Raw genomic sequence first — 14,956 nt, forward strand, 5'->3', positions numbered from 1 at the left:
CTGTATAATGTGTGGCTTACTGACTCTCGGAGCTTTCAATATGTGTGTCCTTTACTTTAAATATAGGACATTGTATCTCTAAGAAGCTAGATATAAAATGGATTATTTATAGTAATGATACTATGCTGGCTCTGAAAGCAAACGCCAGCCTGAGCTTGTGGGAAGACTTGACAGACAGGAGGTATGTTAATGGGACCTGAAGTCCTGGGTTTTGACTGTCAGAAAAAGCAAGCCCCTTGGGGCTGCTGCAGTGTTCATCACACCAAGCTCACCATCCTGGTGCATTATTCTGTGAGTATTGACAGAACCGCACAGTCTTGCAATAGCCGCTTAAATGAAAATATAGTTACACCAAAACACCCTTTATGCCCTTTTTATAGGTCATCTGCACATATGTTTGGAGAGAGATCAAGAAACACCCTCCCCTGAGATTGGGAGGCCGCTTTCTAATATGAATCATGTCATTCTACGTGGTGCCTTTTATTTTAAACACTTTCTAGCTTCTAAATTTTGAATTAGTTATTAAGTATCTTAAAGAATTGGAGGACAGCAGTAGAATGTTTCCCATGTCAGATGCTTTACTTTGTGCTTTAGAGCCTTGCTGTGCACACGCCAGTTGCTATACTTCAGGATGAATTCCTTGTGAGCAGTGGCTGTCTGAGCTTCTCTTTCCACTTGACTGACAGGACTGTTTTTAGGGTATGGAAGCTGCGGAGTTCCCATCTGCCTGGTGTTCCCAGTCACTCACACACACCCACAACTTGTACATAGTCTGTTTTCCTAGTAGCACTACATTACAAAGCTCACAGCACTCCCAATGTCCCCCAAAGTGTATATAGTTCCTCCAGTGTTTACTCTTGCAAGTACACATTCTGGGCACTTGGAGGTTTTTGTTATTAGGAACATCGGGTGAATGTTCATGTCTTTCAAAATTCATATTGCCACATAATTCCGAGGGCAGGGCTGGGAACAGGACCTGGAGGGTGGACTCAACACCTCAGCGGGAGGCAGTGAGAACCCAGCCTTGAAGGTGTCACTGCGAGACCAGGAAACTGCTCTCTCTTCATTACTACGTATGTATGATAGGAAGTCCCTGCTATACATCACTTCTGTGTCCCGTGGTATTGTCACACCCATGCAAACGGGATGCTGCTAAGATATGAGATAGTTGTGGTCGGGCTTGGTACATCTGAGGATCATTTCTCTCAAGCTGCCGGTCACTGCTGTGAGAGTCTACTGTGCTATGTTTACACAGATAGAATAGGGCTGAGATGAATTTTCAAGAGCTGTTTCATTTAGAGGCGTAGAGACAGAAAGACTCTGCTTAAGTTTTGGAGTGTGTCAAAACCTCTGATTATCTAAACCAGCTATCTAAGATGGAAGCCTACTGTGGAAGTCCTGTCAGCCTCTGTGCTACTGGTCTCCCAATGTTTTATTTCTTCACTTGGTAAATCAAAGCCCTGTTTAAATTGGAGCCACTGTTTACTGATGTTCCCCATGCTTATTAGGAATATGACTATTGGTTGTATAGATCTGCTACTTTAGGCAATGTTACAGTTTGATTTCATTCTCAGTAAGAAGCATGTTGATCTTTCTGGCTTTGTGAAATCTCAGTTTATCTTCTCTAAGGTTTCTTTCCCAGTAATATTTAACGCACTGTCCCATAAATGACTATCTGTGATTCATTTTATAGCTTATCAAGTTATCATGCATTTCCATTCATGTCAAACAGAAGTGACCATGCTCTTCTAGATCCTTCTAGAGTCCTTCGAGTTCAGTTGGTGTGTACAGAGTAAGAGACTTGGAAAAAGTCAGACAGTTGTACAGAATACGCACCAGCAAATACCACAAATACAGAAGAATAATGGTAGGTTTCAGGTACAAAGTATGTAGATAAGTATGCCTGGCCACAGGCCACCAAGATGGCTTAATCTGAGCTGCAGTACAGAGGAGGCACCAGTGTGTGATTGGGTGGATCTGCCCCAGGCATGACTTGTAATGTTTACATTCATATCCCAAGGAAGAAGAGGGTGTTGTGTTAGGTTGTGTTGTGTTAGGTTGTGTTATGTTAGGTTGGGTTTTGTTTTTGTTTTTGTTTTGTCTTGTTTCACATTCAGGAATCGAGTAGAAACCACAGAACCTCTGTATTTGCATCTGAGTCTGGGGTCTGAGTGCTTTCTTTGGGGATGCAGTGTAGACCTGGATGCTTTGTGTTTTGGCTGTTTCAAAAGATTGTTTTTGACACCCTTGCACGCAGCTTCTACTCCATAAAGCTAGAACTTATTTCTCCAATTGCATAATTTTATAACTCTTTTATTTTTATATCTTCATGTAAAATATATATAAATTTTTATTATACTTTTTTATTAAACTTGCACTGCAGTTTTAAGAAGTGATATATTATCTCATGTAAGCAAACTGTAACAGACCCCTCTTGGATGAGACTGGCTGGGATAGTTTCAGTTAATTTTTGTAATGTCTTTTATGGAGCTGTAAAGGCTAGTCCTGTTAAGCAGAGCCACCACACATCAGCTGTTCCCCAGGGAGAAGCAAGGCTGCACTGCTGGCTCTGGCCTGTGGCCTTTGCAGCCCCCTGCTTGCACTGCACTGCAAAGCCCTGCGAGCGACTGGATTCAACTTTTGAACATTACCCTGAGGCAGCTTATGGATACTTGTAAAAGAAATAAAGATGTGTTTTTAAGGCAGTTTGTGACTGCTTTATCCATGGTAGGATGGGTGAACCCACTGAATATTTATACAAAAAAAAATCTACTTAGTCAAATAAAAAGAATCAATGACTGATACATGTGGTTGATTGTCTGACTTTATATAAGCATGGTGAATTAAATACTTCTCTGCCATTCCTCCTCATCTTCCCATGAACTAGAGAGGGTGAACGGAATGGGAGGTCATTCTGTCTTATTTTAAGAGTGTTGTGAAAAGCACAGGAATAAACAGATGGAATCCATTCTGTTATAGATGTTTGTGGTGAGGAAGGCCTTTTGTGGAGTATTAATTATGTAGCTTTTCGTTGCTATAGGTAATTACTAGTTAGACCTGATAGTTACAAACACAGTTATTAGATAGTTTCCCTTTCTGGTAATGACTTTATAAAACTGTTGTAGAATTCATTAATACCTGAAAAGGGACCACCCTTTCTTAGGCTCAGGTTACACATTGGACGGGAGGCAATTATGGGGGCAGCACAGCCCTCAGCTGTGGGGTTCATTGTTGCCCCAGCTCACGTAAAGCATACGTGTGCATAACCCAAGGAGGCTCATGATTAATGTCACCTTGGATACTGTGAGTAAACTCTCCTTCAATGTCAGTGTCAGTGAGCTCTGTCCAGACAAGGCCAAACTATGTGCTCTGTATGGATGCTGTGGTAAGAAGAAGCATTCTGGGGCATTTTCTCAGTGTAGCATTGCATCTTAGTGCACACATCTTGCTGGTGTTCTTGTTGGCCTCTGAGGAAGCTGGACTCCCTTGTCACCCACTGATTTCCTCTCAGCAGGTTTGCAAAGTTAATTGTGAATGGTTGATCCTGTTTTTAAAGAAATATTGTTTATTGAATTATGTTTATTAAACCTGTGTAAGTCTAAACTGATTAGTTTTCATCTCAAGAGAATTATACTTTTCTTCCTGTTCATGTCTATGATGTACATGTTTATATGTCTGTTGGCATGGGTATGGGCATGTGTATATGAATGTACATATGTGTGGGTGCATGTAGAGGCTAGAGATAGGTATCAGGTGTCTTTCTCTTTTACTCTCCACCTCATATATGAAGGTGAGACCTCTCATTTGAACCCAGAAGTTTCCTGCTAGGCTAGTCTAGCCTGCTTGCCTCGGGGATTCTCCTGTCCCTGACTCCTGACTTGGATCGCAGGCTTGTCCTCATACTCTCCAGTGCTTACAGGAGCATAGGCACTCCAAACTCAAACTCTCACACATGCATGGCAAGCATCCTACTGATACACTGTCTTCCTAGCTTCATATTTACTAGTTTTTAGTCTGCTTGCCCTGGGTGGGACCTTTGCATATATTCTCTAATGTGGCTTCGTCATGCTGGGGATGGAGCCGACGACCTTGTACATGGTAGGCAAGCACTCTGCCAGAACCTATACCCCCAGCCCCCCAGCCTTTTTTTTTTTTAAGAACTTGGCATTTCCCTGCTCAGACCCGAGGCCTGGATTCCTGTGTGTAGTTAAAATGGATGTTGTCTGTGACTGTGCATGTCTGTGGGGTGAAAGCTAAGGCTTCTGTGTGGTCACTGCTTATACAATCTACTCACTTGGCAGTTACCTGACCTTGACAGATTCACATGGTACCAGAAACTTTTCAGGATTGAATCATCATCTGTATTGTAGTTAGACTGATCTTGCCTTTCAGGAGAAACTACATTTGTATTGCTTTTCAAAAATGAGATGGGAAGTAACATTGTAATTAGAGAATAACAGATGACCTTACCCAGGACCCTGGTCAATCTGTTCAGGCTCTAAACGTAGAACATGTTTAGAAACCTCTGTTCAGATAACTCACTTGTCAGTGATGGATGGGGTGCAGCCCCGTGTGTCTGGGCTCTGCACGCATGATGTTTCTTTGATTTCACAGGTTCCATTTTAGAAACTGATGAAAACTTAGAGTGAGAAAAACTGTCCATCTCTGTCTTCCACAGAGCTTAGTATACACACAGAACGTGTGTCTGCTCCACAAGTGCCCCTCAATCTATCTGAGCTCTGAGTGCTTCTGCAGCTGCGTGATGATACCCTCCGTTTTAGGAGCCCTCTCTCCAAGCGGGGCTCTGTGCACACATTTCATGTTACAGTTGATTTGTCGGTGTGAAGTTGTCATGTGTAAGCCAGAGCTTGAGCTGCATGCCTGGCTGAACCAGAGAATCCAGCAGGGTCCCGAGCATGACTTGAGACATGTCAGCTCCGGTTTCTTGTACCCTCATTTTGCCAAAATGCCCCTGTTTCCTTCAGTTCTCTCTGTTACCTGGAACAGATGTTCCCTGTTTTGCTCACTGGTAGATTTTCAGAGCCACAGTCATAGCTCAGATGTCTTTCCTTGTAGCATCAGAGGCTTCTAGATGTGCTGGACACTGAGAAGGAACTGCTAAGAGAGAAAATCCAGGAAGCTTTGGCTCAGCAGTCACAGGAGCAGAAGGTAAGGCTTTTGTACCTGCCAGGGCCGGGGAGGGAGCACTTCTGCTGCCTTCCCTGCCTGCATCCTCCCTGCTGTCTTCTCATTTGCAGGAATCACTGGAAAAGTGCCTCCAGGAGGAAATGCAGAAGAACAAAGAGACACTGGAGTCTGCTGTGAAGGTAGGTATGTCTGTCCAGGCTGTGAAGATATGCCCGACCATAATGCTGGTTGGTGTTCTTTCTCAGTGGAATTACATCCCATCTCATTAACAGTGTCACTAAACAATACTTTGTTCCAGAATTCCATTTTTCTTCACTTTTTTTGACCTACAACATGACCGTTCATACTCCTGTTAATTCATATTCTATTTCGTGTTGGCATTGGAAGGCTTTGCAACATAGATTTTTAGTTCCTTCTTTAAAGCCAGTTATGTTAGAACACTGATAGCCACCTCCAGTGCAGGGTGGATGTCACCAGAGAGACAGGAAGACAGAAGTAAACAGTTATGCTTGTTACTTGAAAGTAGGTTCAGTAACCATCACATGGTTTTTGAATAGCACATGTAATCTCACTTTGTTGATGGTGGTGATCCAAGAACTATTGCAATTTTTGTCTTTTCCTTATGAACCTACAGTTGGCTAAAAATACCATACCAACAAGGCAGTGAGTAAATTATCCTGACCTTGTAAGTTGTATATCTGCATTAAAATGCTTATCAGTAATAACTCACCTTAGAATTGAGCCTTGAGAAATGGCTAGTCTTCAGAGCTGAGTTAGGATCTGAATGTCTAGTTAAGGAAGATGTGAGGGCCTGTGGCTTAAGTGTGTCAGTCTAGGAAATAGACCTTAGCTGCATGGAGCAGGAGGCTGACCCATGAAAGCATTGGTAAGGGCATGCAAGTGTGAAGTGAGGGATAAATGAATTGCCAAAGAGGAGGTGGAAACCAACTCACGAGTGTAGACAGCATTCTAAGGTAAATTCGTTAGGATGCGTGCCAAGCTCTGAGTGAGGAGAGTGGACCCAGGAAGAGGAGAAGGTAAAGCTGTTTCCTTGAGTGGAGACGGGGGTAGACTGAGCGAAGGGAACAGTGGGGAAAGTCCCTGTTTGCTTTCCAGAACTTAGGGAGGTTGGTGATGGGATGGTTACTGTGCATGAGTTTGTTACAGACTCCTCAGGAAGGGCAGCCTGATAGTCAGTACTTTCCAGATACCAACGGTTTAGAAATTATACATCAGTTACTGGAGTCTTTGAAAATTCAGGGGAAAAAACAATGTGTTGTAACAGTCCCGAAAGACATGTTTCAGTTTGCATGTATTTTCCTTACCACAACTAATTTAAGACCTACATTTTGATGCCTGTTGCTTTACACTAAGGTTTGATTTTTTTTAAAGTGCAGAAATGTCAGGGGGCAAGGATGAAAATCTGTTTAAAAATGATCGATTGTACTGTGCACAGTTTTAGTAAACATAAAAACTGTGATGTTGGGACTAACCATGTGGGTTAAGTTTCGTGGCTGGAATTTGACCTTATTGTTGATGCTTCTGCTTCCGTCATTTTGTGTTGAAGCTTGAGAAAGAAGCAATGAAAGATGTCATCACTAAAGCAGTGGAAGAAGAAAGGGAAAATCTGGAGAAAGTTCATGCCGAAGAAAGGGAACTGTGGAAGACAGAACATGCAAGAGATCAGGAGAGGGTGGCAGAGGCCATCCAGGCCGCTGTGCAGGAGCAGCAGAGGATGAGTCAGGTGAGCAAATCACCCTGGGGCCTTGTGCACCCGCCCCTCACAGGGAAAGGCACATGCTGCGATGTCTGATGTGAGGTCACTGTAGTACACGGGTCAGTTCACATCACAGTGTTTCTATTCTGACCTATTCTCTTACATACTTCAATAATTTTTTCGTTTCTCCTAGTAAGAATCCTATGATATATTTTGCCTTTTCCCTCTGTGTTGGCAGGATCAGATTCATGTTTCCATTTAACATTCTGTGTTAAACTTCCTCCATTCATTTCTTAATTCTCTTTCTCCCCTCCTACCTTTCATGAATATGCATGTGCATGCATGCAGAAATGGGTGCACACTCACATAGTAAATAATGTATTTGGTTAGAAACAGTGAGATTCAAATTAATTATGTCTGACTTACACACCTATGCACCTTGGGTTGGCAGCAGTGGCTAACACAGCCTCACAAGTATCCCCGTAGTCCCATGAGAGGAAAGCCTCAGTGAGCCAGCTGGCCCTACAGACCAGCTTCTGCCCACTGGTCTTCCCAAGCTTCATGTTCACAGTTGAGCTCCTGTGCTGTGTTTTACAGTAACCTGGGCTTCCTGTGGGCAGAAGTACTTGAATGACTGACTGTCTGTTATACAAGTATAAAAAGGCATAGATAACCTTCACGGAAGCCCGTTTTCTGTCCTGGTTGCCTGGCATCCATAAGGTGTAGCACAACATACCTTATACTTTAAAGTGTGTCCCCTCCAAAGCTGGGCGCATGGTTCTCCCTGCCTGTATTCCTAGCTCTCGGGAATAGAAGCAAGAAGATCAGCACTTGAAGACTGGCCTCAGTAATAGAGCAAATTTGAGTCCAGCCTGGGCTAAAAAGGACCTTAAACAAAGCAAAGCACACACAGCAGAAAATGGGTCCCCTGTAAGTTGAGAATGAATTGAAGATTCCTAGAAACATAGGGTTTTGGTAGAGCCTATCTGAGCGGAAACTGCTGTGGTTGCAGCAGGCAGGGAGCACTGGGCAGGGAGCGGCCATGAGGGAGCAGCGTGAATGAGCTGGCCTATCAGATATTCTCAGAGTCTTTGTAATCAGCTCTTATTTTCACATGTTGACTTCAGCATAGTCATCAATTGCTACTTCACTTCTTAAAGACTACACTCCTGCTCAGGGAAACTGAAAATGGCTTTTGTGGAAAGCTCTGTGAAGCTCACACCTTGCCTGGTTATTTAGAATAATCATGAAGTAGCCACAATCAAACTTACACTCCACTCTGTTGTAGCAATAGCTGATGTGACTGCCTGTTTCTCCCTCGTGCCTCTTTTATTTCTTTAGATACAGGAGTGGAAAAACAGTAACCCAGCCTTTTCAACAGAGATGGTGAGGAAGCTAACTTAGGCTCATGTCAAGTGTTGGTCATGTCAGTTGCCATGTTTAGTGGTCATGTCAAGTGGTCAGTGGTCACTTGGTAGGAGAAAATAAATCTGCAGAGGTGTGAGGAGCTTGTGTGAACAGGGGAGTGTTTCAGAGGAGAATGAGGCAGAGACATGCTTGGTTTAGTTGGAACAGCACTATTATTTGAGAATGAACAGGTTAGAACAGTAGAGCAGGCACAGTCCAGAACTACCCAGTCCCTCCTGGGTTCAATTGTATTTTCATCATGTGACAGAGTATGTAGAGCCAGGCGTCCCAGTGCACAACCAGACTTTAGTCTGTATTCCCAGGAAGGGTCCAAGGAAGTCTGGGAATTTATTAAAATTACACAAAAATGCACATTTGTGCAGATTTTTCTGCAAAGACAATTTATACTTTTATTAAATTCTTAAAAGAATTTTAATTAGGAATTTTTTAAAAAATATTACAATTGGCTTCCTATTGCCTTCTGAACTTTCTATGTAAAATCTATTCCAAATTGATTAAATACTTAAATTATAAATTATATGTATCTAAAAAGGAATTAGGCAAATATTAACATTCTTTGAAAGGAAGACCCTAAGCAGGCAGAGTGGTGGATTAAGTATAACTAAAATAGCTTCATAAAAGTAGGAAAAATTTAGCAAAAATTATCAAAATTATATTTTTCCAAATTTTTGTATAACCATCAATGTTTATTCAAAAATGGTTAATTATTACTAAGCTAGCTTCATAAAATTTTAACCAGCTCTCTCCTTATTTCCGTCTCCCTAACTACAAGTTTGTACAGGGCATTAACTATGAAAAGCTCAGGGCCCACTGAGGAGGTGCTGTGTCTGCAGCCTCACAGATGCTATAGATGCCTGTGAGCTATTTCTGTTCCTGGCTCTGCAGCTTCTTGGAAAACCTGCTGTTTGTCTCTATTGTTCAGTGTAGTATTTTTATTAATTCTTTGAGAATTTCATACATGAATACCATGTATCTTGGTCATTTCACTGCTCCTGTCCCTAACTCCTACCAGATCCTCACTACCCCACAGGGAAAGCTCCACGTCTAAGATGTTTGCCAGTGACAGAAAATGGTGATCCTTATCTCAGCTACAGAATACCTTTTGGGGCAAAGGCTGGTAAAAACTTAAAAGGAAAGATCTGGGAGGGAAAAACTCATTTTCCATAAGTGGCTTTGAAAAAGTGGCTTCCTTCTTGAGGGTCACACAGGTCCTGAGAAGGGCCCATGAGCCAGCTTTCCCTGGCTACAATTCAGAAAGTACAGACCAAGATACAGAGTTGTAATGGCTGTGTCCAGATTGCCCAGCAGCAGAACCTTCCAGAAAAGGGTGTCAAACTCAGTGGCTCGAGAGAGTAAGGAAACGTGTGTTCTCTAGCCACAGCAGACCACTAATCTAAAGTTCAGTGGTTCAAGTGAGAAACAAAATCTGTGCCCCTCCCTTGGCGGGACCACTACTCCTCTAAAGCACTAATGAGAAACTTTAGTAATGACATAGGAGGAATTCTGCAGGCTTTGCAAAGTTCATCTCAGGAAGTTACCTCATGACACATCCCAAACAAACAAACTATATTTTAACAGTCACATGGCAGAGAATTAATTCAGAGGGACAGAAAAGATTTGTTTCTGAAGCTGCTTTGTATTATTTTAAATGTGTGTTGTTTAGAAATTAAAAATATTATTCAAAGACACAGGAAAATACAGCCCATACATAGGCAGACAATTAGTAAGTAATTCCTAGTAATGGCTTGAAAGGTTTAAGACTTTACTCTGCTCCACAAGGAGCTCAGAGAAAATAGTTTTCTGAATCAATAAGCCGCTATCTTTTGTATCACAAGTGCCTGGGCCCCTCTAAAATTACAGTTCTTTTGAAGGCTGCTTATGAACTTTCAGAATGGTGCCTTCTGCTCTCAATATCCAGAGCATGTGTGCCCCAGCTAAGTCTGACCCCACTGCTCCCGTGAGCGCCAACACCCATATTGCATGTCCCCACCGTTACTTTCTCTCAGAACCTATATTGATTCCAGTGTTTACACAATGACTGACCTTTCTTGAGAACTTTATATCTGACCTCTGCCTACCCTTAAATTTCCTAGGAGGTTCAAGTAGCGTCTAGCTCACCAAATGTGTGCCAGAAAAAGTCATGTCCTAAGACAAGTCAGGAACTGAAGTCTCCTGTAGCTAACCTACATGAGTGGCTATCTGACCTCACAGATCCTGTGTAATTTTCCACAGTAACACTGGGTGGTTGGTTGGTTTGGTTGACAGGATCAGGTATCACCTAGAGGTTTCTTGTAGAAATTTCTCTGTATGTCTTATGCTGCAGCCCTTCACTGGCACAGTGTCCCCAGGTTTCTGCTGTTCATAGCTAGGCCTGTTTCTTCAATTCTGCGTTAGCACTTGTTATTGTCTCCTCTTGAGTCACCAGGCTTTATCTCCTAGCCACTGCATTCTCCCAGTCCTCCTCTATGGGCGTGTGTAGATATATGGGAGCTGCCTTAGAGGTGCTTTTGAGACTCATCTATGCTGATCATTCCATGACCGTGCTGACCATCCTCCCAACAACACTGTACACAATTCCTCTTCCTTGACCTGTCTTCCTATGGTACCCATCCTTGCAGGGTGAGGTGGGGCCTCCTTGGAGTCATTGATGCAGCTCACCTTTCACAGACCTTTTGGCCATTCCTATGGATCCCGGATTCTCTGTCAGATAAGTCAACTGTGTTATTAGAATGGGTTTCAGATTTATTTTGTCCCTTTGCCTGGGACCTGGCTCTCTGTTTATTTTTCTTGATGTTTTGACTTTGTGTTTGTGCATTAGCAAACCAGCTCCCTCCCTGTTCTTCCTCAGTCATTAGCCTGGTCAGCTAAGCAGAGGCCTTGAGAGCCTCCATGAGGTGTATCCTGTTAGCTCCAGCTGTCTGGCATGTTCTGTCTCACTTCATTGCCTCCCCTAGCCCCCAGGAGGGTTGAGGCTAGCCCCACAGACAACCCTGTGGAGATGAAGCTTTGATGTAACTCGTCTGCTCCCTTGAAGAAACCATGAAGCTCTGTCACCACTGGGCAGGGCTGGGACAGCTCATGTGATGCTCTTTGTTCTTACCTGTTTCAGAGCACCCTTTGCCCTGTCCTGTATTGTCACAGGTGAGACAACCCAGTGCCATGAGCACCCACAAAGACACCAGTGGGGCAGTCCGCCATCTCTCCCCTCAGCAGGTTTTTTTTGAACAAAGAGCTATTTGTGACCATGTCCAGGGAGCTTTGATGTGCCTGGGTCTGAGCTCACACAGGGAGAGTGTCATAAGTGCCCGTGGCTTCTCATGAAGGGTGTTTGTGCTCGAGAGGCTGTTGGCTCTGTGTGTTCATGGGAAGAGGTCACCAAAGCTTCCTTTTCCAACTCTTTCTGGCAGCATCTCATGTGACCATAGTTGGATTTTTTTCCCTCACATTCTCAATAATAAGGAAAAAGTAAATTAATAAATAAGAAATAAGATTATTATAGGTATAAAATAACAGCTACAAGAAAAATAGACATTTAGACAATGGCTTGCAGTGCCTGCTACTGAAGAATAGACTTTCTGGACGATTCTTCCTGTGACCTCCTTGTATTGAGCCCAACATTTTATTGTTGTTTTAGAGACACGCTTTTATGCGGAGAGCTGAAGTCACACTCACTGAATAGCTAAGGATAGCCTTGAACCCCTGATCCTCCTACCTCTGCCTCTTGAGTGCTGGGATTCCAGGCACATTTGCCAAAGCTGGCCTTATCCCAATTTTTAAAATAAATTTGTAGGCATCACATTATGAATTAATTGCACTCCCCAGAGAAAACTAGTTGAAGAAAAAAAGCAATGAGTTATTATAAACTGCCCTAAAATTTTTCCTCGGAGTTTAATTAATTTTTCTAAATGAGTTATGTGGTTAGGCCAGAAATATAATTTATAAATAGACTTCCCCTTGGTTTATTAGTGATAGGAATCTGAAATCTTCCCCCTACTTTCTGTTCCCTACCCTGGAGCACTGTAGCTGTGCGTTTTAGATTTATAACTAATGTCCTTGTTCTCCTTAGGAAAGTCCCTCAAATATGAAGTACTTCTAAAGTTGATGAGACATTGTTATTTTGTACAACAGGGAGAACAGTGGTGCTCTTCATGTCAGGATTATTTGGGTAGTTTTATTCTCCATGATTTTATAGGCTATTCTAGACAAAGAAGCCACTGTAAGGATTTGGAGGAGGAGGAGAGGGATGGCTTCCTGTTGGAAGTAGAAGACTTGTGAGGAGCTGGCTGTGGTTGTCCTGACATGATCAGTGACTGTCATAGCCCTGGACCATCACCTCCAGTGAGCAACAGCTATTTTCTGGTCAGTTGCTGCTGTATCTAACTTGACTTGTAAGGCAGGAGCTGCCATCACTCCAATGTGTGCTCCTTACATGGGTTCCTGTCTGTGTGTGTGGAAGCTAGGGATCAACCATCTTATTTCTTGGCTTTGCTCCTCACTCCTCTTCAAGATGGGCTGTTTCTCTGGAATCTGGGTTCCCTGAGAGGGAACTGTGGTGACTGTGGGGTGACTGTGGGGGAACCCCAGAGACACCTGTCTGTTCCCACATGCTGGCATTAAAGCATGCCTCACTATGCTCAGGGCTTTCCTTGGGGTCTGCAGATGGAACCTCTGTAAACCTTAACCTTAGATCCTCGGGCTTACTGAGCCATCCATGACTCCAGCCCTTACCCTGCCTGTACCACATGACGTTACAGAGGTTCTATAGCTCATCCTAGTGGGCATCTGACCTTGTTAGGTTCAGGCTGCCTGTCTCTAGAGGTCTTGAAGTTTCTCAACCCCACCCCCATCCCCACCCACCCCATCCCCAACTTCTCCACCTCAAGGTCCTGTCTTAATATAAAGTGTACATTCATCTTAGATAGGAATAAATAACTGCACAAGAAAACCCTTAGCTGAACACTGTCCTTACAGGGCTCTCTTATCCCATTGCTTGTAAAGTAGGTATCAGTACACAGAGCTGAGCAAGTAGGCAAGTGCGTTGGCATTTGTGAAGTGTTAGCACAGTTAAGAAGGAGCCGTGGTAAACAAGCTGAGTTAAAGTGGTGTTGTGAGATGTGAAGGGAAAGAAAAGCATTACAACTGCGTACTTGACAGAGTCACTAGTGGAGAAGTCCGTAGATACAGGAAGGAAGCCAGAGTTGGGGAATTAAAATGCAGGTTATATGGCGCCATTCAGAAAATCCTGAGGAGAGAGCTGTGACAGGGGTTAGACAGTGGTTGCCAGGGCTGTGGGAGCTCCTGTCAGGTGATAATTAAACTGAATTGTGGTGGCGGTTACATTTGGCCAGACCTGTCAATCATCACAGCCATTTCCTAGAATATTGTGGTTTTAAGAACAAATTCCTATTACAATAAATTTTTGAGAAAGCATCAAGTTTTGTTAGGATTAAGAGTCTGCTTTGTATTAAGTATATGATGCCTGTTGATAATCTATAGGTAATCCTAGAGAAGAGGTTATGTAGCTGGAGACACAGGCCTATTACATCGTGCTATCAAGACCCTTTGCACACATGGCTATTGACTATACTATCACAGGAAAGTGGAATTAACCTTGATGTCCATCAACAGATGATGGATGGTAGAAGTATATGTGAACACAGCAGCGTTTTACTCAGATGTACAGATGAAATTTGCAGGAAAACCGATGGATCTGGAAGGTAGTATATTAACTGAGAGACACAAACTCAGACCAAGCCAAGTCAAACCCCAAAGATGCAAGTGCTCACATTCTTGCTTGTGTCTAGATCCTAGAACATTCTGTTAATATGGATATGTGTGATGGACAGGAGGAAAAGTGCGTAGAGGTGACAAGAGGGTAAAATGCTGCTGAGAGGACTGAGGGAAGGGCAGGAAGCTGGGGGGAGGGGAGGGATCTGGCATGGGGAGTGGGTGGGCATGGTTGTGGGCGGGGCAGAGGAAGGGTGGGCACAAGTTGGATAGGGAAGGAAAAACTAAAACAAGTTCTGCTTGGAAGCGGCCAGGTGGTAGTACCTTTGAGACATTAAAGGCTTATTTATTACTCTAGTTTTCAATTTTTCTTTTAATTCTTGAAAGAAACACTGGTCTGAAGTCAGGTGCCACATTAGGGTCCTGTGGAATGGATAATATACAGGGACTGTTTAGAGCAAACTAAAACCTTTCTAGACAGGGCTCTGTGACTTACTTTTTATGGAGTGTGGTCATCTTCTAACTATAAATAACAGTTTGCTTCAGATTGTCTGTGGTAGTGGAAGTGACTGGGACCATACACTTGGATTCACATAGGATGACAGTAGGCCATGTTGGGACGTGGAGCTACACCCATCCTGTTGGATGCTTAGAGTTTCCTGTGTGTACAGCTGAGCAACAGAGGCCAATGCTGGCTCTGCCAGCCCCGTTAGCAGTGCCAGGTAGTATGGGGTCCCCAGAAAGTGGCCCCAAACTCTGTATGGCCCAGCCATTTAGAGAAACAGGAGACCTGAACGTGAGAAGGGAAGTGGGAGAAGCTCTGTAGAGCTCTCTGTGCTCATGGTGGCATCACCTGGGAGACAGGGACACACAAGCATGAAACACACGTGCCAGAGACCTGCCCTGCAGAGAGCACCATCTTGGCTCCGGGACTCC

General features: G+C 43.5%; 1 protein-coding gene across 3 annotated transcripts in view; it reads left to right on the forward strand.

Annotated features, from left to right (window-relative positions):
- Ccdc91 (coiled-coil domain containing 91) overlaps positions 1–14,956 on the forward strand; it is a 163,516-nt gene that overhangs the window by 114,348 nt on the left and 34,212 nt on the right. For all 3 annotated transcript variants that reach the window (XM_029478591.1, XM_021165354.2, XM_021165355.2), the window contains 3 exons: positions 5,077–5,169; positions 5,259–5,327; positions 6,716–6,892. In XM_029478591.1, the coding sequence (XP_029334451.1) occupies positions 5,077–5,169; positions 5,259–5,327; positions 6,716–6,892 (339 nt within the window). The remainder of the gene's footprint in view (positions 1–5,076; positions 5,170–5,258; positions 5,328–6,715; positions 6,893–14,956) is intronic.

This window comes from Mus caroli, chromosome 6 (genome assembly GCF_900094665.2).
Source record: "Mus caroli chromosome 6, CAROLI_EIJ_v1.1, whole genome shotgun sequence".
Classification (NCBI taxonomy): domain Eukaryota; kingdom Metazoa; phylum Chordata; class Mammalia; order Rodentia; family Muridae; genus Mus; species Mus caroli.